The 26,391-nt window shown below is 33.6% G+C and overlaps 5 protein-coding genes and 1 long non-coding RNA gene across 20 annotated transcripts in view; 1 reads left to right on the forward strand and 5 right to left on the reverse strand.

Moving 5' to 3' along the window:
* Nucleotides 1-54: 54 nt before the first annotated feature.
* LOC118440887 (maltase 1-like) lies at nucleotides 55-3,105 on the reverse strand. Of its 2 annotated transcripts, none has more exons than XM_085657618.1 (8): nucleotides 2,921-3,105; nucleotides 2,650-2,837; nucleotides 2,286-2,555; nucleotides 1,969-2,211; nucleotides 1,714-1,899; nucleotides 1,377-1,632; nucleotides 935-1,292; nucleotides 55-420 (listed from the first exon to the last, which is right to left on the reverse strand). In XM_085657618.1, exons 1-8 carry the CDS (start codon nucleotides 3,075-3,077, stop codon nucleotides 372-374), a joined length of 1,707 nt encoding a protein of 568 aa, XP_085513744.1. In that variant the 5' UTR covers nucleotides 3,078-3,105; the 3' UTR covers nucleotides 55-371. The 2 variants fall into 2 exon arrangements, with proteins under 2 accessions (XP_085513744.1, XP_035720479.2); XM_035864586.2 differs by lacking the exon at nucleotides 55-420 and adding an exon at nucleotides 687-841.
* LOC118440895 (uncharacterized) lies at nucleotides 308-1,619 on the forward strand. The gene is made up of 2 exons (XR_004837950.2): nucleotides 308-377; nucleotides 455-1,619. It is a non-coding gene; the product is annotated as an uncharacterized LOC118440895 (long non-coding RNA).
* A 992-nt stretch (nucleotides 3,106-4,097) lies between the features above and the next one.
* LOC146872951 (maltase 1-like) lies at nucleotides 4,098-6,738 on the reverse strand. Its single transcript, XM_085657617.1, has 8 exons — nucleotides 6,556-6,738; nucleotides 6,287-6,474; nucleotides 5,923-6,192; nucleotides 5,606-5,848; nucleotides 5,351-5,536; nucleotides 5,014-5,269; nucleotides 4,571-4,928; nucleotides 4,098-4,477 (listed from the first exon to the last, which is right to left on the reverse strand). The coding sequence occupies exons 1-8, from the start codon at nucleotides 6,710-6,712 to the stop codon at nucleotides 4,408-4,410; spliced, it is 1,728 nt and encodes a 575-aa protein (XP_085513743.1). The 5' UTR covers nucleotides 6,713-6,738; the 3' UTR covers nucleotides 4,098-4,407.
* Nucleotides 6,739-10,616: 3,878 nt separating this feature from the next.
* On the reverse strand, nucleotides 10,617-13,111 carry LOC146872952 (maltase 1-like). Its single transcript, XM_085657698.1, has 8 exons — nucleotides 12,933-13,111; nucleotides 12,664-12,851; nucleotides 12,300-12,569; nucleotides 11,983-12,225; nucleotides 11,728-11,913; nucleotides 11,391-11,646; nucleotides 10,949-11,306; nucleotides 10,617-10,855 (listed from the first exon to the last, which is right to left on the reverse strand). Exons 1-8 carry the CDS (start codon nucleotides 13,087-13,089, stop codon nucleotides 10,786-10,788), a joined length of 1,728 nt encoding a protein of 575 aa, XP_085513824.1. The 5' UTR covers nucleotides 13,090-13,111; the 3' UTR covers nucleotides 10,617-10,785.
* A 1,302-nt stretch (nucleotides 13,112-14,413) lies between these two features.
* LOC146872953 (maltase 1-like) lies at nucleotides 14,414-19,946 on the reverse strand. 3 transcript variants are annotated; one of them, XM_085657642.1, is made up of 9 exons: nucleotides 19,344-19,946; nucleotides 16,754-16,961; nucleotides 16,488-16,675; nucleotides 16,124-16,393; nucleotides 15,807-16,049; nucleotides 15,552-15,737; nucleotides 15,215-15,470; nucleotides 14,777-15,131; nucleotides 14,414-14,695 (listed from the first exon to the last, which is right to left on the reverse strand). In XM_085657642.1, exons 2-9 carry the CDS (start codon nucleotides 16,947-16,949, stop codon nucleotides 14,614-14,616), a joined length of 1,776 nt encoding a protein of 591 aa, XP_085513768.1. In that variant the 5' UTR covers nucleotides 16,950-16,961; nucleotides 19,344-19,946; the 3' UTR covers nucleotides 14,414-14,613. The 3 variants fall into 3 exon arrangements, with proteins under 3 accessions (XP_085513768.1, XP_085513766.1, XP_085513767.1); XM_085657640.1 differs by having other exon boundaries at nucleotides 19,172-19,946; XM_085657641.1 differs by having other exon boundaries at nucleotides 19,156-19,946.
* A 1,210-nt stretch (nucleotides 19,947-21,156) lies between these two features.
* The window catches only part of LOC118440883 (dual specificity calcium/calmodulin-dependent 3',5'-cyclic nucleotide phosphodiesterase 1), a 66,289-nt gene continuing 61,054 nt past the window's right edge, over nucleotides 21,157-26,391 (reverse strand). For 9 of the 12 annotated variants that reach the window (XM_035864578.2, XM_085657717.1, XM_035864580.2 and 6 more), the window contains 8 exons: nucleotides 25,190-25,243; nucleotides 23,691-23,940; nucleotides 23,176-23,433; nucleotides 22,796-22,965; nucleotides 22,471-22,716; nucleotides 22,127-22,353; nucleotides 21,948-22,043; nucleotides 21,157-21,505 (listed from right to left, as the gene is read on the reverse strand). In XM_035864578.2, the coding sequence (XP_035720471.1) occupies nucleotides 21,417-21,505; nucleotides 21,948-22,043; nucleotides 22,127-22,353; nucleotides 22,471-22,716; nucleotides 22,796-22,965; nucleotides 23,176-23,433; nucleotides 23,691-23,940; nucleotides 25,190-25,243 (1,390 nt within the window). In that variant the 3' untranslated portion in view covers nucleotides 21,157-21,416. The remainder of the gene's footprint in view (nucleotides 21,506-21,947; nucleotides 22,044-22,126; nucleotides 22,354-22,470; nucleotides 22,717-22,795; nucleotides 22,966-23,175; nucleotides 23,434-23,690; nucleotides 23,941-25,189; nucleotides 25,244-26,391) is intronic. The other 3 variants (XM_035864581.2, XM_035864576.2, XM_035864575.2) reach the window with 2 other exon arrangements.

Here is a 26,391-nt window from a genome sequence, read left to right on the forward strand (position 1 = left end):
GGAAACTATTAGGAATTGGTGCTAATGGAATATGGAGCGATTGATAGACTGATTTCTACTAGAGAACTTACAAATCGGGGTGAGGGACACTACGAAAGGAACAAATAGTAGGGGCGTGTTACAATTAATAGTGGTATGTTGTCCTGAGAAAGATCTAGTTATATGATCAAACAACAACAATTATTGATATATAATAATTGTTGCGTACAATAACTCCGACTCTAATCTCTATCTTTAACCTTGAGATGGAGTGGAGTGAATCACCACGCAGGTTCACTGCTGGCTTTGGATTTTGAATGTAGTTGTTATTAAATGAAGTATAATAGTGGATAATAGTGGTGATGGAAGCTTCCATTGTTGTAACAGTCCAATTATTCGTAAGTGTCTAAGTCTCCTCCAGTTAGCATAGACTTGAATTTTCTGTAAATGATATATCTGGTACAATGAATTTTAGAGTCTAGTCATCGTCAATCTGTAATACTCCGTAAATAGAAATCTCAATGTGATGAGTCCTAAATCGGTATATCGAAACTAATTGTAAATCATCTAACGTAAGTATTACCAGTCGAATGAATACATATTTCAATGCGTTTCGATAATCCTTTGTCTTTAATTTTAACGAAACATTAAAATACTCAAAAAAAATAGATTCATTTTTCCATTATAAAGTCAAAAGAATATTAGATAAAATTGCATATATAAGATTATTCTTATTTATTTAAAATCTTACATTACATTTCTAAATTTTACTACAATTTTTATATTATGAATCTAATTGCTAGATGATAACACAATTCCTTCCCAATGACCAATATATATAAATTCATAAAATGGTTTATACCTGCAAAGAGAAATATAAGATTAAAAATTAATATATGTTCATTTTCAACGAGTGACAATGGTCTAAAGTAAAAATTACTGTTTGTTTAATTACCTCTCTGTATGATGGTCATCAACTTCAACGTATATATTGTTGTAAATAGTCATGAGTTCCCTCAAGTTCACGCGAAGTTTTACCACTGGAGAAAAACTCATTACGAGAGCTACTGTCTCTCCAGGAACTTCTCGACTCACAACTAATACTTCGCAATTGTAACAATAATCTGTATTGAGTTTCACCACCTTCAATTTCAATGCACCTTGCTGAAGAGCTACTGATGTTTTGCGCAATCGAATCAACGATTGATACATCTTATAAAGTGACTGTCGTGTCGTATTTTTTTGATTTTCCAAATTCAATTCTTTATAATTTTCATGAATCGGAAGCCACGTTCGATTACCGTTACTGAATCCTACAGACCCATAAATTTATAATATCTTTTCATATGTTATATTTAAAAAATACTGAAATTTTAAGTTTCGGCTGGTCTTCTTACCCGCATTTTTATTACCGTCCCATTGGAAAGGTGTGCGATATGGATCACGAGATCGACTTTGATATTTTTCCTTTCCGGCATTACAAGCTTGCGGATCCTGTGTGTCCTCCCACGATATGTCACTCTTATCAACCATTCCAATTTCTTCTCCGTAATAAGTAACGGCAACGCCAGGTAAGATCATTGGTAGCATAGCCATTTGAAATTCCCTTTTTGGATAACGTGACGCGGTACGACTTCGATCATGATTTCCCAACTGAAAGTAATGAATTCTAATAATGAAATAATTATTAACAACCATTAATAATAACTAATTTAACAAAGACCGATGACTTACCACCCAATTGGCACTTCCAGTGCTTGGAGTTTGTGCCATCCATGCCTCGATGATATTCTTAAAATCTGACGCAGTCGAATTATGATTCACATCGGTGATCAGTTTGAAATTAAATGGTATGTGAGAGCCGTAATGATAATATTTCGTAGTATTTTCTAGAGAAGTGTAAGCTTCGGTCATCACCACCTAAAGAACACAAGAACAGCGATTAACATATCGAAAAAAATTGTAATGGTTTCTCGTAAGAATTAATACCTTCTCATCCTCGTTATTGGCATCGGAATAATCATCAATAACCTTTCTCCAACTTTTTACGAGTTCATAGGTTCGTGGATCGTCTTTGGTATAAATATGGTCTAAATAAGTGTAATCACGATTGGTAGCACTTGAATCAGAACTTCTGGGTTCATCACGAAAATCTTCTCTTTCGAAGAGATGCGGAACGGCATCTATTCGAAAACCATCTATGCCTTTACGTAACCAAAATCGAATGACGTCCTGGAAAATATAGAATCATGAAATTCGATAAATTCAATTGAAGATGCATCTTTCAATTCAATAAATGTACTAACTTCCATTTCGGCTCGCACTACTGGATTACTATAATTTAAGTCTGGTTGTCTGTACTCGAATTGATGGAAATACCATTCCGTCAACGTTGCATTGTACGTCCAGGCAGGACCACTGAACAGGCTTATCCAATTGTTCGGTGGTGTAACTCCATCATCCTTTCGTCCTTTTCTCCAAACATAATAATCTTTATATTTTTTCTCCCCAGCAAGGTACTTTTGGAACCACTCGTGCTTATCGGATGTGTGATTTGGTACGAGGTCAAGAATTACCTGCGAAATGTAATCAAAATAGCGATCATTAAACAAACCATGAGAAGGATTTGAATGAATCAATGAAAAATTTTAGAGACAAAGATCGTCTCACTTTTAATCCAAGTCGTTTCGATTTTTCCACCAGTGCTTCGAAATCCTCTATCGTACCAAAGTCTGGATGTATAGCTTTGAAATCTGATATATCGTAACCAAAATCAATCATTGGACTCGCATAAATAGGTGAAAGCCATATTCCTTGAACTCCAGCGTCGACGAAATGTTCCAATTTCGATGTAATACCTTTTTTGTTATCAGTGCATTAGTGTTACGCCGAATCCAAATTATTGGAGATTTCAACAACAAACTTGAAACAGGGCTCTTACCTTTTAGATCACCAACTCCATCGTCATTCGAATCCATAAAACTCCGTGGATAGATTTGATAGAATACGGCGTTCTTCCACCATCCTTTATTTTTAATCTCGCCGTAGACTATATTAGTTGCGAACAAGAAGAAACAAAAGCAAACTGCACGAAACATCGTTGCGACTACTATGCACTATCGCCTATAATACTTCATATAAGTATACTCTTGAAATGTAAAAATTTGTAATACGTTATCTCATTAAGTTTACACTATCAAAAAATGTGATTACTTTTTAATAGATGCAAGCTGTATTTTATCAAGATATAAAATTTTCCTTAAAATATATAACAACAAATACTTATAATAAGAATATTCATTCTTTTATATAAGAAAACTTATATAAAACTTATAAGCTTACTAGCTTTCTTTAATATTAGCGGAATTAGTAAGAAAGAAACAATTTTCAAAAATCTTCAGTTGTTTTATAGGAAAACTTATCGTTCTCTTATTAAAATAATCTTGATAATATTCTTCAACAACTCCTTATAGATACTTATCATTTTATTATTATCTGTATCATAAGAATTCAAAGTACCTCACTTTATTTCTTTTCCAGAAAACGTTTATGCTTGAATGCTGTCGAATTCGGTTAGAATATTTTGAACCATAAATGGTTCAAATAGTTTTTAAAGGTAACTTTACAAAATTTGCTCTACATAAAAAATAGTGTAGATTTTTGCAAGAAAGATGACATTATAATGAGAAGCAAATCGATAATAAACTGTGTATTTTTATTTCTTAGTAATGGCATTGAAATGTAGATATAGGAGAGGAAAGTTTTTAAAAGTCATTAGTATTACCAAAAATAACAGAAAATTTTTATAATACAATAATATTAATCATGTTTATTACAATTATTTAAAACTAAGAATGTAATTGCATTAATTAGTTTACTTAGTTTTTAAAAAAGTTTTTAACAAAGATTAAAGATAATATGATAAAATATTCTATATATAACCAATTCTACATATTCCTTCTGTACCAAAGACTATTCTGAAGGATTTCTGTAGACAATGAACTTTAAATAGAAATAAACTGAAGATTTATTTTTATATTAAGAAAAAGAAATCTTGTACATTTATTTCATTTCAATTCTTTAATTTTATTCTTCTTTACGAGCAAAAGAAATAATATATATTGCAAAAGATTTTATCAATAAGGACTAAACAATAAAAATATTGATTCAATAATATATTAAAAAAATAGGACTTGGAATGTATTCATTATGTCAGAACAACGGATAAAAAATGTGTAAATAAAAATTATAAAATTTTCTTTAGAGATCAAATTTCTATCCTAAAAGTGTTACACTTAAATAGATAGATTTTCTTTTTAGTCTAGCTAAAAACAATATTAGGAATGACTGAGTCATTGGAATGATCCATATTTCTGCAAAATTATCGCACATATCTTCAAATCCTATTACTATTTGACAATATAAAATTTAATTACTAGACGATATAACATATCCAGCCCAAGGATTAATATATATAACGTTGGAATCAAATTTATATCTGAAAAAAGATGTATATAATTAGGAATTCACTCATTTTTATTCCCAACAAGTCCTAAGCGTCTAATGTAAAAATTATTGCTTAATTAATTACCTCTTCGTAAAATAGGCATCAACTTCAATGTATGTATTATTGTAAAGAGTCATGACATCTTTCAAATTTACGGGAAGTTGTATAGCTGTAGAAAAACTCATTAGGAGAGACACTGTCTCACCAGGTATTTCTCGATTGATAACTAATAATTCGCAGTTGTAACAATAATCCGTGTAGAATTTCAACACCTTTATTTTCAAATCACCTTGTTGTAGAGCGCGCGATGTTTTCCGCAATCGAATCAAAGATCGATATATTTTATAAACTGATTGTTCTGAAGACTTCGTTTGATACAACAAATTCAATGCTATATAATTTTTATGAACCGGAAGCCACGTTCGATTACTCTTGCTAAATCCTATTGATCAATAAATTTGTTAAACCTTGTATGTGATATTTTTATAAAATCAGGAAAAGTTTGTAGTATTCACTTATCTACTCACCTGCATTTCTAACATAGCTCCATTGGAAAGGTGTGCGATTTGGATCACGAGATCGACTTTGATATTTATCCTTCCCGGCGTTACAAGCTTGCGGATCTTGTGTGTCTTCCCACGATATGTCACTCTTATCAACCATTCCAATTTCTTCTCCGTAGTATGTTACGGCAATGCCAGGTAAAATCATTGGCAGCATAGTCATTTGAATTTCTCTATCTGGATAACGTGACGCGGTACGACTACGATCGTGATTTCCCAACTAAAAAAAATTATTTTATATTACGAAATAATAACTAACAACCATTAATGAACATTAATATAACGGAGATAGATAACTTACCACCCAATTAGCACTTCCATTCCTTGGAGTTTTAGCTATCCATGCCTCAATGACCCTCTTGAATTCGGATGCGCTCGAATTGTGATTAACATCGGTGATCAATTTGAAATTGAATGGTATGTGAGCACCATACTGATAATATTTCGTAGTATTTTCTAGAGATGTGTAAGCTTCGGTCATTATCACCTAAAGAACACAAGAACAGCAATTAACACATTGAAAAAAATTGTAATGCTTTCTCGTAAGAATCGATACCTTCTCATCTTCGTTATTGGCATCGGAATAATCATCAAGAACCTTCCTCCAACTTTTTACGAGTTCATAGGTTCGTGGATCGTCTTTGGTATAAATGTGGTCCAAATAAGTGTAATCACGATCGGTAGCATTTGGATCGGAACTTCTGGGTTCATCACGGAGATCTTCGCTTTCGAAGAGATGAGGAACGGCATCTATTCGAAAACCATCTACGCCTTTACGTAACCAAAAGCGAATGATGTCCTGAAAAATATAAAATCATGAAATTGGACAAATCCAATTGAAGATGCATCTTTCAATTCGATAATTGGACTAACTTCCATCTCGGCTTGCACTTCTTTATTATTGTAATTTAAGTCAGGTTGTCTGTACTCGAATTGATGGAAATACCATTCTTTCAACGTTGCATTGTACGTCCACGCAGGACCACTGAACACACTTATCCAATTGTTCGGTGGTGTAACTCCATCGTCCTTTTGTCCTTTTCTCCAAATATAATAATCCTTATATTTCTTCTCCCCAGCAAGGTACTTTTGGAACCACTCGTGCTTATCGGATGTATGATTTGGTACGAGATCAAGAATTACCTGCGAAATGTAATCAAAATAGCGATCATTAAACAAACCATGAGACGGATTTGAAAGAATCTATGAAAAATTTTGGAGACAAAGATCGCCTCACTTTTATTCCAAGTCGTTTCGATTTTTCCACCAATGCTTCGAAATCCTCCATCGTACCAAATTCTGGATGTATAGCTTTGAAATCTGATATATCGTAACCAAAATCAATCATTGGACTCGCATAAATAGATGAAAGCCATATTCCTTGAACTCCAGCGTCGACGAAATGTTCCAATTTCGATGTAATACCTTTTTTGTTATCAGCGCATTAGTGTTACGCAAGTGAAATTATTAGAGATTTTAACAACAAGCTTGAAAAACAGCTCTTACCTTTTAAATCACCAACTCCATCGTCATTGGAATCCATAAAACTCCGTGGATAAATTTGATAGAATACGGCGTTCTTCCACCATCCTTTATTTTTGATCTCGCCATGGACGAGACCAGTAGCGAATAAAAGGAAACAAAAGCAAACTGCACGAAACATTTTCGAATCTGTTATTGCCAATGATATTCCGTATATATATATTCCTGAAATATAAAAATTTATGGTACGTTATCTCACTATGTTTGTACTATCGATAAGACTCCATTAATTTCTTATTAATGCGCGCTGCAATTTATCAGGAAAAATATTGAAATAATATTTATTTCAAAAGAATGAATTCCATTTTTTTGTATTATATAAGAAAATCCACTATCACTGATATAGGTTGATATTTTTTTGAGTCCTAGCGGAAATGAAAAGAAAGAAACGATTTTGAAAAATTATTATTTGTTTCATCGAACATCTTATCTTTCCTTGATTAAATAAATCTTGATAATATTCCTTAACAACAAATTATAAATATCCATCGTTTTACTATTATCTATAATGTGAGAATAAAATCAAAGTATTTGAATCATTTTATATTTAAATAACCGAAATGTGTGTGATCTGATTTGAATATTTTTAATCATAAACCATTTAAATATAACATGGTTGCTTCAGAATAACCAAATTATTTTGTACAATAAACATCCATATATTCTTGTTGAATAAATAATATACTATGGTTGATATAATAAGAATTATTAAAATGTAAGAAAGGAAGTACAAGCTTAAAGTTTTAATTATAATTCTTTTAGTATTAAAGATAAATAAAGATATAACTGATTACAGAAAAATATCTTGATATAGAGATTATCAGAATGTTACAGTTAATGAAATGAATACAAATAAAAGAGTATAAATGAAAACTAAACTATAAATGTGAGCAAATAGTTTCTATTGATATTAATTGAATGGATTTATTATGAGCTTATTATATACTTATAATGAAATAATTAATTTAATTGTTTGATATTAAACACGTGTTACGAGCTACGTATAAGTTAATATTGTTTAAATATTAGTTTATTATACTCCCTATATAATAAAAATTTCTCAAATTATTAGAAAATTATTAAAATTATAATTTTTTATAGTTTGACCATAAAAGATTGATTTTCAAGGTTTTCTTCCCACATTCACATACAAAAGCCAAAAGAAGAGATAAGGATTTCACGTACTGTGATTACACACATCTGCTTGCTGTTGTCTGTTCGTATAACGCGATTTTTCACCTGATAACTTACCAGCAGAAAGACTACTTATTTCAGTATTATTCCAAAACCTCATCTATCGATTATTAACGAAACATTAAATTTTTACTTTTTTATTGCTAAAACAATGTAGAAAACATTTATCCCAATGCGCACTTTTATCTTGTATTTAAATCAACCAATTGAGTAACATAGCAAAGATACCATTACCGGGAATCTGCTGTACCGACCGTCGGTAACCCGGAATCTGCTGTACCGACCGTCGGTAACCCGGAATCTGCTGTACCGACCGTCGGTAACCCGGAATCTGCTGTACCGACCGTCGGTAACCCGGAATCTGCTGTACCGACCGTCGGTAACCCGGGAATCTGCTGTACCGACCGTCGGTAACCCGGGAATCTGCTGTACCGACCGTCGGTAACCCGGGAATCTGCTGTACCGACCGTCGGTAACCCGGGAATCTGCTGTACCGACCGTCGGTAACCCGGGAATCTGCTGTACCGACCGTCGGTAACCCGGGAATCTGCTGTACCGACCGTCGGTAACCCGGGAATCTGCTGTACCGACCGTCGGTAACCCGGGAATCTGCTGTACCGACCGTCGGTAACCCGGGAATCTGCTGTACCGACCGTCGGTAACCCGGGAATCTGCTGTACCGACCGTCGGTAACCCGGGAATCTGCTGTACCGACCGTCGGTAACCCGGGAATCTGCTGTACCGACCGTCGGTAACCCGGGAATCTGCTGTACCGACCGTCGGTAACCCGGGAATCTGCTGTACCGACCGTCGGTAACCCGGGAATCTGCTGTACCGACCGTCGGTAACCCGGGAATCTGCTGTACCGACCGTCGGTAACCCGGGAATCTGCTGTACCGACCGTCGGTAACCCGGGAATCTGCTGTACCGACCGTCGGTAACCCGGGAATCTGCTGTACCGACCGTCGGTAACCCGGGAATCTGCTGTACCGACCGTCGGTAACCCGGGAATCTGCTGTACCGACCGTCGGTAACCCGGGAATCTGCTGTACCGACCGTCGGTAACCCGGGAATCTGCTGTACCGACCGTCGGTAACCCGGGAATCTGCTGTACCGACCGTCGGTAACCCGGGAATCTGCTGTACCGACCGTCGGTAACCCGGGAATCTGCTGTACCGACCGTCGGTAACCCGGGAATCTGCTGTACCGACCGTCGGTAACCCGGGAATCTGCTGTACCGACCGTCGGTAACCCGGGAATCTGCTGTACCGACCGTCGGTAACCCGGGAATCTGCTGTACCGACCGTCGGTAACCCGGGAATCTGCTGTACCGACCGTCGGTAACCCGGGAATCTGCTGTACCGACCGTCGGTAACCCGGGAATCTGCTGTACCGACCGTCGGTAACCCGGGAATCTGCTGTACCGACCGTCGGTAACCCGGGAATCTGCTGTACCGACCGTCGGTAACCCGGGAATCTGCTGTACCGACCGTCGGTAACCCGGGAATCTGCTGTACCGACCGTCGGTAACCCGGGAATCTGCTGTACCGGTATGCTTTCCGTTGCTTACGTTATGGGTGCACCGACCATATCGTCATTGAAACCCATAAAACTCCGGGAATAAATTTGATGGAATACGTTATTCTTCCACCATCCTTTATAATTGATCTCGGCATGGATAATACCAGTAGCAAGCAAAGGGGAACAAAATCAAATTGTTCGAAACATACTGGCGACTGCTATTTGCTATTGATGATTATGCTTCGTATAAATGTACTTTCATATGTAGAATATTTCTGATACGTGTTCCTACTAAGTTTGCTCAATTAACAAGAAATGATTACTGTTTAAGTGTTAAACATTGAATTATATTTTGAAAAAAATTCACATGATACTTTTTCAAAGCAATATTTTTATAAGAGTATTTATTTTTGCTTATGAGATATCTCGCTTTTGTAAATCGAATAACTTGTTATACTGGTGGATATGATAAATGAAGACAATATTTAAAAGTCTTTAATTTTTTTATCGGTCAACTTATCTTTCTCTGAGTAAAAGATTCTTGATATTATTCCTCTACAACTTGTTGTAAATAATTACCTATTAATTTACGTAGTAATTTTACTATTATTAACACAAGGATTCAATTAAAGTATTTCATTTTATTCCTTTTCCAAAAAACGTTTCTGCATGAATGTTGTCCAATTTATTCCGAATATTTTTAACCATGAATGTTATAAGGGTTCTGATTGTCCAAAAAGTTTGAAAAAAATCTATTTCTTCTTTTTTTGCACTTTTATTAACTTTGAGATTTTTCGAACATGTTAAATCATATCCGATATTAAAATTCAAAAACTTGATGGAGTTATAGATATTTCTAGGTAGAACAGTCGGGTAGCTGTGAGCGATGAATCACGCAGTTCGACCTATATATACTCTGTGCGTATACCTATTCTATTGTGCTTTTTTGTATGTGTACAAAATTATAAATTTAGTCACCATTTTTTCTGTAACCAGTAATATTGTGAAGTGTAAGGCATGCCATGACATGAAGTTTATGGATTCTAGCATATGTGGACTCAATTTTACATTAGTGATTTCGTGTAACTTCTGCGACAATTCTAGTCCTTTCATAAAAAATAAAGCGTATGACAAATGAATTATTTTAGCATTCCGATTGTTAAGCATTCGTTTCGAGGAATAGAAAAATTTTGTGGAATCATAGATTTATCAAAAGCGATGTACTAATCGTTTTACGATACCGTCATCAGACACATTAATATTTCTGCCAAGGATATACTTATATATAAAAAAGAGAGAAACTTTGTGAATTTATTTCATTCAATTATTCAATTTCATTCATTTTTACAAACGAAGGAAATAATAAATACATAAAGAGATTTTATTAAGAAGAAACAAAAAAAAGACTAATATACATTCAATAATATATTTAAAATCATACATATTTCCAAATTCTACTGCTACTTGTCGATATTAAATCTAATTACTAGACGACAAGACAATACCTTCCCAAGGATTAACGTATATAACGTTGGAATATAATTTATATCTGGAAATAGAAATATATGAATTGAAATTAATTAATTTTCATTCTCAACAAATGCCAATGGTATAGAATAAAAATCATTGCTCTTTTAATTACCTCTTCAAAGCAAAGGAATCAACTTCAACATATATATCGTCGTAAAGAGTCATGATATCCCTCAAATCAACTCGAATTTGTATGGCTGGAGAAAAACTCATTACGAGAGACATTATCTCTCCAGGTACTTCTCGAGTGATAACTAACAATTCGCAGTTGTAACAATAATCAGTATGGAATTTCACTACCTTCATTTTCAAATCACCTTCTTGAAGTGCGAGCGATGTGTTCCGCAATCGAATCAAAGATCGATACATTTTATAAACTGACTGTTGTGAAGAATTAGTTTGATCTAACAAATTCAATACTTTATAATTTTCATGAACTGGAAGCCACGTTCGATTACCGTTGCTAAATCCTGTTGACCAATAAATTCGTTAAACCCTTATATGTAACATCTTTCTAAAATCAAGCTACTTTAAGTATTTATTTATGTACTCACCAGCATTTGGAACATAGCTCCATTGAAAAGGTGTGCGATTTGGATCACGAGATCGACTTCGATATTTATCCTTCCCGGCGTTACAAGCTTGCGGATCTTGTGTGTCTTCCCACGAAATATCACTCTTATCAACCATTCCAATTTCTTCTCCGTAATAAGTTACAGCAATACCAGGCAAAATCATTGGCAGCATAGTCATTTGGACTTCTCTATTTGGATAACGTGACGCGGTACGACTACGATCGTGATTTCCCAACTAAAACAAATTATTTTAAATTACGAAATAATTACTAACGACCATTAATGATCAATAATATAACGGAGATAGATGACTTACCACCCAATTAGCACTTCCGTTCTTTGGAGTTTTAGCTATCCATGCCTCAATGATCCTCTTAAAATCGGATGCGCTCGAATTGTGATTAACATCAGTAATCAATTTGAAATTGAATGGTATGTGAGCACCATACTGATAATATTTCGTAGTATTTTCTAGAGAAGTATAAGCTTCGGTCATCATCACCTAAAGAACACAAGAACAGCAATTAACACATTGAAAAAAATTGTAATGCTTTCTCGTAAGAATCGATACCTTCTCATCTTCGTTATTGGCATCGGAATAATCATCAAGAACCTTCCTCCAACTTTTTACGAGTTCATAGGTTCGTGGATCGTCTTTGGTATAAATGTGGTCCAAATAAGTGTAATCACGATCGGTAGCATTTGGATCGGAACTTCTGGGTTCATCACGGAGATCTTCGCTTTCGAAGAGATGAGGAACGGCATCTATTCGAAAACCATCTACGCCTTTACGTAACCAAAATCGAATGACGTCCTGAAAAATATAAAATCATGAAATTCGATAAATTCAATTGAAGATGCATCTTTCAATTCGATAATTGCACTAACTTCCATTTCGGCTCGCACTACTGGATTATTATAATTTAAGTCAGGTTGTCTGTACTCGAATTGATGGAAATACCATTCCTTCAACGTTGCATTATACGTCCAGGCAGGACCACTGAACACACTGATCCAATTGTTCGGTGGTGTCACACCATCATCCTTTTGTCCTTTTCTCCAAATATAATAATCCTTATATTTCTTCTCCCCAGCAAGGTACTTTTGGAACCACTCGTGCTTATCGGATGTATGATTTGGTACGAGATCAAGAATTACCTGCGAAATGTAATCAAAATAGCGATCATTAAACAAACCATGAGACGGATTTGAAAGAATCTATGAAAAATTTTGGAGACAAAGATCGCCTCACTTTTATTCCAAGTCGTTTCGATTTTTCCACCAATGCTTCGAAATCCTCCATCGTACCAAATTCTGGATGTATAGCTTTGAAATCTGATATATCGTAACCAAAATCAATCATTGGACTCGCATAAATAGGTGAAAGCCATATTCCTTGAACTCCAGCGTCGACGAAATGTTCCAATTTCGATGTAATACCTTTTTTGTTATCAGCGCATTAGTGTTACGCAAGTGAAATTATTAGAGATTTTAACAACAAGCTTGAAAAACAGCTCTTACCTTTTAAATCACCAACTCCATCGTCATTGGAATCCATAAAACTCCGTGGATAAATTTGATAGAATACGGCGTTCTTCCACCATCCTTTATTTTTGATCTCGCCATGGACGAGACCAGTAGCGAATAAAAGGAAACAAAAGCAAACTGCACGAAACATTTTCGAATCTGTTATTGCCAATGATATTCCGTATATATATTCCTGAAATATAAAAATTTATGGTACGTTATCTCACTATGTTTGTACTATCGATAAGACTCCATTAATTTCTTATTAATGCGCGCTGCAATTTATCAGGAAAAATATTGAAATAATATTTATTTCAAAAGAATGAATTCCATTTTTTTGTATTATATAAGAAAATCCACTATCACTGATATAGGTTGATATTTTTTTGAGTCCTAGCGGAAATGAAAAGAAAGAAACGATTTTGAAAAATTATTATTTGTTTCATCGAACATCTTATCTTTCCTTGATTAAATAAATCTTGATAATATTCCTTAACAACAAATTATAAATATCCATCGTTTTACTATTATCTATAATGTGAGAATAAAATCAAAGTATTTGAATCATTTTATATTTAAATAACCGAAATGTGTGTGATCTGATTTGAATATTTTTAATCATAAACCATTTAAATATAACATGGTTGCTTCAGAATAACCAAATTATTTTGTTACGAGCTATGTATAAGTTAATATTGTTTAAATATTAGTTTATTATACTCCCTATATAATAAAAATTTCTCAAATTATTAGAAAATTATTAAAATTATAATTTTTTATAGTTTGACCATAAAAGATTGATTTTCAATGTTTTCTTCCCACATTCACATACAAAAGCTAAAAGAAGAGATAAGGATTTCACGTACTGTGATTACACACATCTGCTTGCTGTTGTCTGTTCGTATAACGCGATTTTTCACCTGATAACTTACCAGCAGAAAGACTACTTATTTCAGTATTATTCCAAAACCTCATCTATCGATTATTAACGAAACATTAAATTTTTACTTTTTTATTGCTAAAACAATGTAGAAAACATTTATCCCAATGCGCAGTTTTATCTTGTATTTAAATCAACCAATTGAGTAACATAGCAAAGATACCATTACGCAATGCCAAGCTTTGATTCCAATATTGCATTGCACGAGATTAATAATTGAGTATGAGTAAAATACAAATATTTAATTGAAATCATCTGTCGTTTAAAAATAGATATGATTGCGATAGGGATATGTTTACAGAAATATACTAATTGCGGGAATACTTATAAATCAAAATTGATATATATATATATATATATATATATAAATTTTTTTTTTAAGTTATGATATTAAAATTATTTTATGATAGTAATAAAATATATCTTGAAATTTTATTCTTCTCTTTTTTAATTACAGAAAATTTATTTAACATTTTCTATTGCTATCTATGCTTTTTAATATTCGCTAAATTAACAAAACGTAGATAATACAAAAGTCCATATTTTTTCCATATCTGTCACTGAACACACATATGCTTCAAGAGAAAAGTAATGAACCATCTTAAATAGATAGATTCTTTTTTCGGTTATATAATCAAAAAAGAATATTACATAAAATTCCATCATTGAAATTTAATAATATTTATGCTCTTCCATTACAGTTCCAAATCCTATTGCAATTTGTCGATACCGAATCTAATTGCTAGATGATACAACCACTCCCTGCCAAGGTGGAAGGATTATATACATGTAAGAGTTACGTATGTAAGGCTTATTTCTGCAAATAAGAATATATGATATGAAATTATTACATTTTGAGTTTCCACAAGTATCAATTCCTTAAAGAAACAATGGTTACCTCCTAGTATGAAATATATCGACTTCGACAAACGTATTTTTGTAAACTGTCATGTGTTCATCCAAATTTACCGCAAGAGCTACTGGAGAGAAACTCATAAACAAAGTCACTGTCTCTACAAGAGCTTCTCGGCTGATAATTAATATTTCGCAATTTTTATGATCACCTGCGTTAAGTTCCACCACCTTTATTTTCAACACTCCTTCCTTTAATGCACGCGATGTTTTGCGCAATCGAGTCAACGATCGATATGCCTTATAAAGTGACTGTATTGTCGTATTTTTTTGATTTTCCAAATTCAATACTTTATAATTTTCATGAACCGGAAGCCACGTTCGATTACCGTTACTGAATCCTATTGACCAATAAATTCGTTAAATTGTTATATGTGATATTTTTATAAAAATCAAGAAACATTTTGTTAAATTGTCTATTCACCGGCATTTTTACTACTGTCCCATTGGAAAGGTGTGCGATTCGGATCGCGAGATTGACTTCGATATTTATCCTTTCCGGCGTTACAAGCTTGTGGATCCTGTGTGTCCTCCCATGATATGTCACTCTTATCAACCATTCCAATTTCTTCTCCGTAATAAGTAACGGCAACACCAGGCAAGATCATTGGTAGCATCATCATTTGCAATTCCCTTTTTGGATAACGTGACGCGGTACGACTTCGATCGTGATTTCCCAACTGAAAATAATAAATTCTAATAATGAAATAATTATTAACAACCATTAATAGTAACTAATTTCTCAAAGACCGACAACTTACCACCCAATTGGCACTTCCAGTGCTTGGAGTTTGTGCCATCCATGCCTCAATGATCCTCTTAAAATCGGATGCGCTCGAATTGTTATTAACATCGGTGATCAATTTGAAATTGAATGGTATGTCAGAGCCGTACTGATAATATTTCGTAGTATTTTCTAGAGAAGTGTAAGCTTCAGTCATCATCACCTAAAGAACACAGGAACAGCGATTAACATATTGAAAGAAATTGTAATGGTTTCTCGTAAGAATCAATACCTTCTCATCCTCGTTATTGGCATCGGAATAATCATCAAGAACCTTTCTCCAACTTTTTACGAGTTCATATGTTCGTGGATCGTCTTTAGTATAAATGTGGTTCAAATAAGTGTAATCACGTTTGGTAGCGCTTCGATCGAAACTTCTGGGTTCATCACGGAGATCCTGTCTTTCGAAAAGATGAGGAACGGCATCTATTCGAAAACCATCTATGCCTTTACGTAACCAAAATCGAATGACTTCCTGGAAAATTTAGAATCATGAAATTCGATAAATTCAATTGAAGATGCATCTTTCAATTCGATAATTGCACTAACTTCCATTTCGGCTCGCACTACTGGATTATTATAATTTAAGTCAGGTTGTCTGTACTCGAATTGATGGAAATACCATTCCTTCAACGTTGCATTATACGTCCAGGCAGGACCACTGAACACACTGATCCAATTGTTCGGTGGTGTCACACCATCATCCTTTTGTCCTTTTCTCCAAATATAATAATCCTTATATTTCTTCTCCCCAGCAAGGTACTTTTGGAACCACTCGTGCTTATCGGATGTATGATTTGGTACGAGATCAAGAATTACCTGCGAAATGTAATCAAAATAGCGATCATTAAACAAACCATGAGACGGATTTGAAAGAATCTATGAAAAATTTTGGAGACAAAGATCGCCTCACTTTTAATCCAAGTCGTTTCGATTTTTCCACCAATGCTTCGAAATCCTCCATCGTACCAAATTCTGGATGTATGGCTTTGAAATCTGATATGTCGTAACCAAAATCTATCATTGGACTCGCATAAATAGGTGAAAGCCATATTCCTTGAACTCCAGCGTCAACGAAATGTTCCAGTTTCGATGTAATACCTTTTTTACCGGCTCGTTAGTATTACGCAAGTGAAATTATTAAAGATTTCGACAACAAACTTGAAACACGGCTCTTACCTTTTAGATCTCCAACTCCATCGTCATTAGAATCCATAAAACTCCGTGGATAAATTTGATAGAATACGGCATTCTTCCACCATCCTTTGTTTTTGATCTCGCCATGGACGAGACCAGTAGCGAGCAAAAGAGAACAAAAGCAAACTACGCGAAACATTTTCGCGTCTATTATGTACTGTCCCCTATGATGTTTCATATATATATACCCCTGAAATGTAAAAATTTGTGGTACGTTATCTTATTATATTTGCATTAGCGATAAGAGTCCATTAGTTTCTTATTAATGTGTGCTACGAAAAAAAGAAAAATTGGAATAATATTTATTTCAAAAAAATGAATTAAATTTTTTTTTATTATATATGAAAATCTACTATTGCATATATAGATCGATACATAGCTAGCGGAAATGGCAATAAGGATAATTGTTCAATTATCCTTACAATTGTTCTTTCGAACAACTTTTGTTTCTCTGATTAAAAAAATCTTGATAATACTCCTTAACAATATGTTGAAAATACTTATCATTTTAATATTATCTCTAGCATGAAAATTAAATTGAAGTATCCTTCTTTAATTATTTTTCTATAGTTTTTTATACGCGAAATTAATACAAATCGATCGAAATATTTGTTATCATGAACGATTTAAATAAATTGTCGTTGCTTCAAAGTAACTTTTCGTACCTTGAATATTGCAAACAACTATACACATGTAGATATAATACATATTTGCAATAAAGATAACACTAAAGTGGGAATCCAATTGGTAACTAATCGAGTATTTTTATTTCTCTGTAGAATTATAGAGAATACAGGGCTAATTATACACGATTTTTGGATAATATATTATTTTCTTTCGACGTATTTTTGATTAATCACATCACATCAAACAGATACGGTGCTGAAATAAAAGATTATGTACATCTTTCGTTTCGGATTGTACCGAAGAAATTAAATACAGAAGAAATGTAGATATATCAATTTCAATGCTCGATACATGTGCCGAAACAAGCCATCCTGGCGACGTCGATAACAAACGTCATTTACTAAAGTCAATTTGCGGTGGTCAAATATTAGCAAAATGATTACCCAAGTGATATACGTTATTCCTATATTTTACGTAAATGTGCTTATTTTAAAATTTAACATTATTGGTCGAGTATTATTTTATTTGAAGCTTTTCTATAACCGCGATATCATTCGGTGAAGATGGAATATCTTTCAATTTTCTTTTTTTCTTTCTTTTTTAACTTTAACCAACAATTTTATCGATTTTTTGGATTACAATAGTAATATTAATAGTAGTAGTAGTAATAATAATAGTAATAATAATAATTATAATAATAATAATACTAATAATAATAATAATAATAATATTAATAATAATAATAATAATTATAATAATAATAATAATAAATTCTTATGTTATCGTAACTCGAATGAAGCGTAATAATTTGTACGTATGCGGAGAAACGCGCTAATATATGTATAATTCATTTGTTATCTCAATTTTTGGTCAAGATTTTGTATCGCTTAGGAAAAGGCCTGTATCGTCGTCGATGGAAAGACTATTCGCTTCTCGCGATTAAATATATCGGATCGCGCGTATAAAAATGAGGAGAGCGTCGAATTGTGGTAAGTTGAAAATTCTATATCTACGATAATTCCATCGTGCCATTACGAAAAAACTTCAAGGATAATAACATTAAAGATTATAAATTTGCGTTCACTCTTGGCTGTTACAATCGTGCGATCCGATACTATTCTCTTTTTTTACAAACCTACTTCCAATATAAGTACATATATTATTTCTATCACGCTTTTTGGCCCCTCATCCGCCTCTGGGAGGATACTTAATTCGTATTTCTTACTTGTTGCTCCTCGGAAGATTTAATTTGTAAACATTTCTTGTTTCTTTTTTTATGTATTTTTATGTATTTTTATTTTCACATTTGACTTTACCTCGTCAAATGTATTTTGCCGTTTCGACTAGATACTTTTGCAATTTTTACTCTCCTTTCTTTTTTTTTTCTTTTTTTTTTTCTTTTTTCTTTTCTTTTCCCTTTGTTAATAATAAACTAGTACATAATTCTATACGCACCGGGCACACACGTAATATAATAAAATCATTGTGAGAGAGAGAGAGCATATCGCTTTCGCTTGGGTTTAATCAATGAAAACGAAAAACCGACGAAAGAATGGAGCAGGATGGTGAGGAGTGTAAGCGATCGATCGTACGAGATTTAATATGCAACATTAATTTATAAAAAAAACACACACACAAATAGCCGGCGATTAAAAATAAATAAAATATCGCACTAATGGCTCTATTTACAGAACGTTTCTACCATCCTCGTACGCTCCTCGTTTCAATAGAGAAAAACACAACGTTTGTATACGTACATCGTAAATTTCTCACCTTTGCACCTTCCTACTTGTAAAAACGTCGAATGAAACTAACTAACGATCGAATGGGGAAAAATAGCAACAAAAATAAAGGACGGATATATTTTAACGTGTTTCAACTACGAAGTGCTATACTCGTACAGAAGACACACATACACTCGACGCTATTGAAAATTACTACTAACATCACTTTCGAGTCTTCTCTTTCCTTTTGACTTTTTAATTTTAAATTTGCTAGGTACTGAGCGTGTAAGTGCACTACGACGACAGGTACGTAAAAAGATACGTTTGTTCGTAGCTTGGTCCTCCTTTTTCTCCCTCTCTTCCTCAAAAATATTCGATAGAACAACATTGTCTACGTCTATATACAGTGAATACTCGCAAAAGATCGCAATCAGAGATTATTTTATGACGATCGTTACCGCAAAAAAATAATAGCGGTTACGTGAGCTCGCATTGCATAATTACATTGCTACCAGTTGCCAAACAAACACGACACTACGTAACTTTGTTTTTCTTCTAAGGAATCCCGGACAAGTGATCAAGCTTGCGCTCTAATGCAACGTCGTGAACACGTTCGCAAATCCAACACATATATTTGACATATACATATAGCACAAACGTTTAAATAAACACTAACGACACTAATTTTTCTTTTACATTAAATATACATCGATTAAAGCTGTACCTCGACGTGTTCACGAATAGATATACATACGTGTACATATCTAACGTGAGTATATACAGAGATATATATTTGTGTATGTCAATAATTATCATACTTTCGAGATTCTACTCGTTGAAGGCTTTGCACGGAAAATCGCAAGAGCCCCGAACGTTCGATCGTCGAGAGAGAAAGAGAGAGAGAGAGAGAGAGAGAGAGAGAGAGAGAGAGAGGGAGAGAGAGAGAAAAAGAAAAAAAATAATACAAGTACTTTCCTTTCGCCAGATTCTCCGTAAAATCCGTTAAATCCGTTTCTCGTTCGAGCTTTCCGAGGGACGGATTTTCCTTCTTACGCGTCTATTTCCACCTTTTAACGAAAAAATTTTTTCAAAGGGAATAATTCGGCTTGTGCGATAATAGAAAAAGCAAATCTATAAACATTTCTTGGGAACAATCTCATAAATATCTTTTCGTTCAATTACTCAATACTTTTCGTACGTACATTCGACTAGACTTTTTGTAACTTTTTTCGCGGAATAATGTGAAAGTATAAAAATAAGTTAATGTGCGTCTCGTCAGGCATATATTTACAAGGATCCTGAATAATGTCGATTAATATGAATATCGTTCGTGCTTACTACGAAAGAAAAAAGAGACGATAATATACTGTCGAGACAAAAAAAAACTCATATAGATATTTCGAATTCGATGAGTTTAATCTTTTGATTTAATTTTTTTTTCCTCATTATCCGTCTCTCCTCTATCCGCTTATTTTCTAATTTATGTACCAACTTGAAATGAAGTTATTAATCGATGCGTTTGGATTGCGTTTTGCCAGTTCTGTTATATAGAATTCGTTGAAAGTGGGACATTATCCGTGACATTAGAATCTGTTAAAAATGCATTATGCATTTTTACATACTAGTTATATAAAAAAAAGATAGATACGAATAGAAATAGCGTTCATAATGCAGAAATAGTTTGCAAAACTCATTGATAATAGATTGATAATGCTTAATCGATTCTTCCCTCTCTTTTTGTTTATGAAAAATATGTCTTTCATCTATTCGTTTTAGGCTACGCTCTATATCGTATTATGACTTTAACATGATGCTAAGTAAAAGTACGAAGGATTTTGGACAAAAAAAAAGACAAAAAGGAAAAAAACGGAAAAAGAAAGTAGACGGCTACTTGGACGAAGAACTACCACGGAAAAAGAAAATCGAATTCTTTATCTACTTTTTGATAAAAATGTTTCCTTGAAATTATGTATATATATATATATATATATATATATATATATAATATAATATAATATATATATATATGATGTGGAAGTATTTAAGAAGATAGTCGTTGCACGAAAATGACGTCTAAGTATATAACGGATAATCGTCCCAAAACAAACGCATCGTAAATACCATAGATAATTTTATATCTACGTTCGCATTCACAGTAAATTCCTTATTAAATATAATATATGAGGGAAAAAGTTTAAGATAATAAAATGAGTTCGGAAATAAAGACGAGTTTCTTGTAGCCTAAAATCGCATAGATATTCGAAGTAAGTTTCGATCGTCGATCTGACGACACTTCATTCTTCCGCCGTCGTTTGAACATTCTCCCCTTCCTTTTCCGCATTGGAATTTTGTTCCGCTTCTTTTTGTGCTCTAAGCTCTGCATCTGTAGAATGTACAAACGATGAAGGTATTTACATTAAAAAAAAAAAAAAAACAAGAAAAAAGATCGATTCCACTTCGAAAAATATTGACAAAAATTGTTTCGCACAAAGTTATATTTTCGAAGAAATCGATTGTTAATATTGATTGAGTAAATATGCACTCACTAACTCAACGATCGTTGAACATATTATTTCTCTTTTACAAATAATCGATAACGGTATATAAAGGCTAAAAAAGATTTATAAAGTTACTTATAAAAAAAATACAATAATCTGTTAATCACTCAATTGATATTTACACTCGATTTTATTGTAAACAAAGTCTCGTGTATGAACATTTTATTTTATAATATCGATTAATTTTCCTATGAAAAATTTCTCTTCACGATTGTGTCATAATTATTTGGTCACTCAATATCCATAATTTATTTCCATATAACATACCTCGAACCGCTTGTTCCTTCCAGATTTGTTTGTTTTCTACGAGACACTGTATCCATGGTTTCCCTATTTTAAACCTGTTACTCTCTGTTGTCGAACCTACGAACAATGAATCGATGAACGTTGGAAAATATGTATATATTTTGGATAATGGCAATTATTGAAATTATCGAAACGTTTACCGTTAGCTGACTCATCTACACTTTCTTTAACGTTCAACGGTCCAAGAACCGTCTCCAACATATCGCTGCAAACTTGCATACTCGGCTCAACAATAAATTCTATAAAACCAATTTGAGATTCCGCTACCAAAGTATTATTACGATCGCATAAAGGTGAAAATGGCAAGCCAAGATCTCTCTCTTTGTCGCCTTGCCTGAAAAATTCTTCCAACAGTTGCATCGTCCACCTGTATAAAGGAATTGACTCGCGTCACATAAAGAACGAAATTATTGCAATCGTCGAAGGTTCCTAATGCAATATCGTCCAACCGATAAAAAGAGACGATCTGATAAAATGGTCTAACCTATGGTGGAGATCCCATCTTTTCGCAGGATGAGAAATATCGCAGCAATGGAGCACTAGACTGACGGCTTTGCTCTTATCGACGCTCGGTTCTGCCAAGCTTAGTAGATTTTTCATATTTTTTAACTGTTGAAAATGAAAGCTCATATCGGTTGCCAAGACCATGTCGATCACGAGTGAACGAAATTCTCGAAATTCTTCTCGCGACAAATTTTGAAGAATATTACATTCGTCTTCCCTTAATATTCTGAAAAAAAATACACCATGCGCATTTATAAAATTGCCTCTTATGTAGAGAAGTGTTGTATGAAATTAATTCTGTATACCTGAAACTCGCTGATATATGGTGATTTTCTAACACAGCGCGGTCATTATAGAGAAGTGCCGTATCACTGCCTGACATTACGTGGAAATTGTTTGTGGTCCCAGTGTGCTCGTAGTCGTGAATAATCGCCGCTACGAGTGACGAGAATATTTCTAGATCGGTCAGCCAATTCTGGAAAGAGTAATTTCTCTTTTAACTTTAAAATAATTAAATTTTCAATGATACAATTTTCAAACGGTTCACCATTTCGTATGTATCTTCCTTATACATCGTTTTCTTTTATACAAAGATCATGTATTAGTATTTTAATAAAATGAAAGTATCCAACAGTGAACGCATTAAATATCATTTAAAAATATAATTTTGAAATTCGAAACTTACCATTAACCCCGTTTGGCACAAAATATAATGCATAGTTTGAGCTACGTCCGCAGCGTGAAGATTATTGTGATATGGATTTCGATGTCTGCAATATCCTTCTTCAATTCTTCCTAGGAAGCATTCCAGAACCGCAGGTGGCACTTTAAACTTGTGTAACATACCGTACCGATTCAGTAGGTCGTAGCCTATGTATTTAACAGGAGCTCCGAGTGCAGCTTCGTTCAATGAAAACACGTCGAAAGACCAGTCGTCCAACGTCTTAAATTAAGATTCATTAAAATTCAAAGAAAAGTTCGTTGGTAAAATCGTTGTTTTATGAAATCACAAGACTACGTCTAATTAAAATTACGCAAATCCAAAAGTCGGCAAGCAATTACTATGACACTAATAAGATTTCTTCGAATTGCATTCAATTAACATTTATCAAGTACATTCCCGTTCTAGAAGAATGTAGAAATATAATTTATAGATATGTAGGTATATACAATCTTAATAAGAAATAAAGTAAAAAGTACCTTAAGTACTTTAACCACATCTGGTGGAAATTGCATGAGAGCGGTATTGGTGACTCTCCTATAAATCCGATCAACGAAAATCCCAGCTCTAATAGCGTGGGCCACAGATCGAAATTTGGGTTTCTCATCCGCCTTCCGCCTTGTTGTGGCAAGTTGTCTGGTGAAGGTCGACGCCAACCATTCTCGAACTTCGGGTGGTACCGCGTCCGGTTGTACTTCGGACAATTCATCATCTTCATCGGCCAATCGTCTAAATAAAACCATAGGGAAAAAATGTTAACAACTGATTTGACGAGTATCGAAATAATGACGCTTTAAAAATTCTACCTTGGTTTAACACTAAAAAGAAAAAAGAAAAAAAAGAGAAAAACTGAGTCGCTTTCTCAATATCCATTTAGTGAACTTCGATATTTAAAAGTTATCGAACCCGATCGCAGTTCGAATTTGACGCGTTGAAAAAGATTCCTTGCAAAAATATTGGTATTCTTTCAAAACGATTATTCTTTCGAAAATAGTTCAACGAAACACATCTTCCCTGAAAATATATATTTTCAACCTCAAACGAAGAAAATTACACGAATTATGAATCGATATGAATTCGCGTCTGGCGACATCGTTTGGCGATGTTCGTTTGTGTATATGTGTGAGTGTGTATATATATATACATATATATTAATAAATTCAAGCAGCCAAAGGAGAATAATAGTGTTGCGCGTTAAATGAATTATCGAGTATCGGAAATCTCTACCATTTTATTTCTCAAAATAATTTTGTATCTTACGAAATGCATTTTCGTTTTCAATTCACCGACTAAATCGTAAAGCTCGAATACGTATTTTACATCAATAATAGAGATAACGTGAGTCTAAAAGCGACATAGAACTCTGATTCAATTTCATGAATGGACACATTATATTATTAAAGAGAAATGTACGAATAAAAAGTTAACACACTATTCTATGTAAAGAACAAACGAATCTGAAATATGATTTCTTTTCAAACCCTTTTTGCTATCGACAAAATAATTTTAAGGACCGTCGACCTACTTTCATTTAAGATTGAAACTATTACGAATATCCTAAAAACACTTTGATATTCACAGCGACGATCTGTGTATAATATACACAGTATGTAACTATACAAGGAATGCAGGCAACCAATTAAATTACAACTACGGCTAAAGTTACTTACGACGTAGGTACGTAATAATTAACTGTAATTATTCAAAATATATATACTGATATGTTTTATACAAGTTTGAGTAATAACAAATATCTTATACACGTACGTACATCTCGAAAAGTGGAGCTGAAATAAATCTATTTTAACAATAAGCTATTATCTGTTAGAAAGCATTATGAAGAAAATATAAAACTTCATGCAAAATAAAAACTCGAGTGCTATCGTGATAGGAAATAGTAGTTATAATAATTATAATAATTAAGAGATAACGGTGAACGATTGTGAGAGGTTGTTTGAATTCAAACTTTTGCACAAACCTACGGCGTACACCTTGTCGGCAAGTAGCAGTTGATTCCGTATGGTCGGCATCTCTACAATGTAAAACATCAAAGAAAAGACATGTAACATTGAGGGTTTGTACATCGATCTACCCGTTGTTAAAAACAAACGTCCCCGTCTATGCGAGGTGTGACTAGAAAATTCACGAAAATTCACGATCCCAAAACGAAACCAGCATCTTTCTATTTTTTCATTGAGAAACTTTCGAGTCACCCCTGCGATTTCCGTGTTGCGGGAAACGTTTGATCGCGCGTTCCTTCTCAATTCGTTATACTTAAACGCATAACGAATATATAATAACTTTTAAAAACGCCCTATGTGTATACATGCACTCTCTCGAACTTAGGAAAAGACAGATATAGAGTTGATTACAATGATGATGCAACTTGTAGCAGGCAGGTATCCGGAAACTGCAAAGAGATTATACCTAAAAAAAAACTATAAAGGAGCTAAAAGATAAAAAAAGGAAAATAAGAGAGAGAAAGATAAATAGAGTATGAAAGAATACAAGGCATTCAGGCAGCTTGGAATCACATTTTCATGCTATGTTTAAAGTGTTACATAATTCCTGTATTCTTGCAAATTTTCAAATATTCTTGTAAATCTTCAAAAATACGTTCTTCAAGATTTTTTATTGCTCGTGTTTTCAATTTTCCTCTAGATAAAACCTATCTCTACGTATAAACATGTTTTATCCGAAAGTGACAATTTTTTTTAAATCAGACCTTGTTCTTTTATCGATAGTTCTATCCAAAAACGATAATCTATTTTTTTCTGTTCCTTTTTGCTTAGACATATTTACATATTTAACATAATTACAATGTTTAAGACATAATTACATGCTTATTAGACATAATTACAATATTTAATAGAAAGATAGAAATGTGTGACAATTATTTTTTTCAAGTGTCCTAACGATATACGAATGTTCGTGAAACTATTGATAGAGTTTTATCTTTCTTGCTAAAACAAAAAAAAAATGTCGCACGATTTATCCATCGATCACAGCCCCTCTCCCCTATCCCCAACCATTGGTAGGAAAGCTCTAAATCGACTATTTAGTATAGAATCTATATTCCTTAGAGATACATAAGAAAAAAATGAAGGTTTGAGGTAAGATAGAGTTTTTCGTATTTATCATCCCGCGTCATAAGACAGTACTGATGTTATAGATCGGAGG

This window comes from Vespa mandarinia, chromosome 6, assembly GCF_050613455.1.
Source record: "Vespa mandarinia isolate Hongniang chromosome 6, ASM5061345v1, whole genome shotgun sequence".
Lineage (NCBI taxonomy): Eukaryota > Metazoa > Arthropoda > Insecta > Hymenoptera > Vespidae > Vespa > Vespa mandarinia.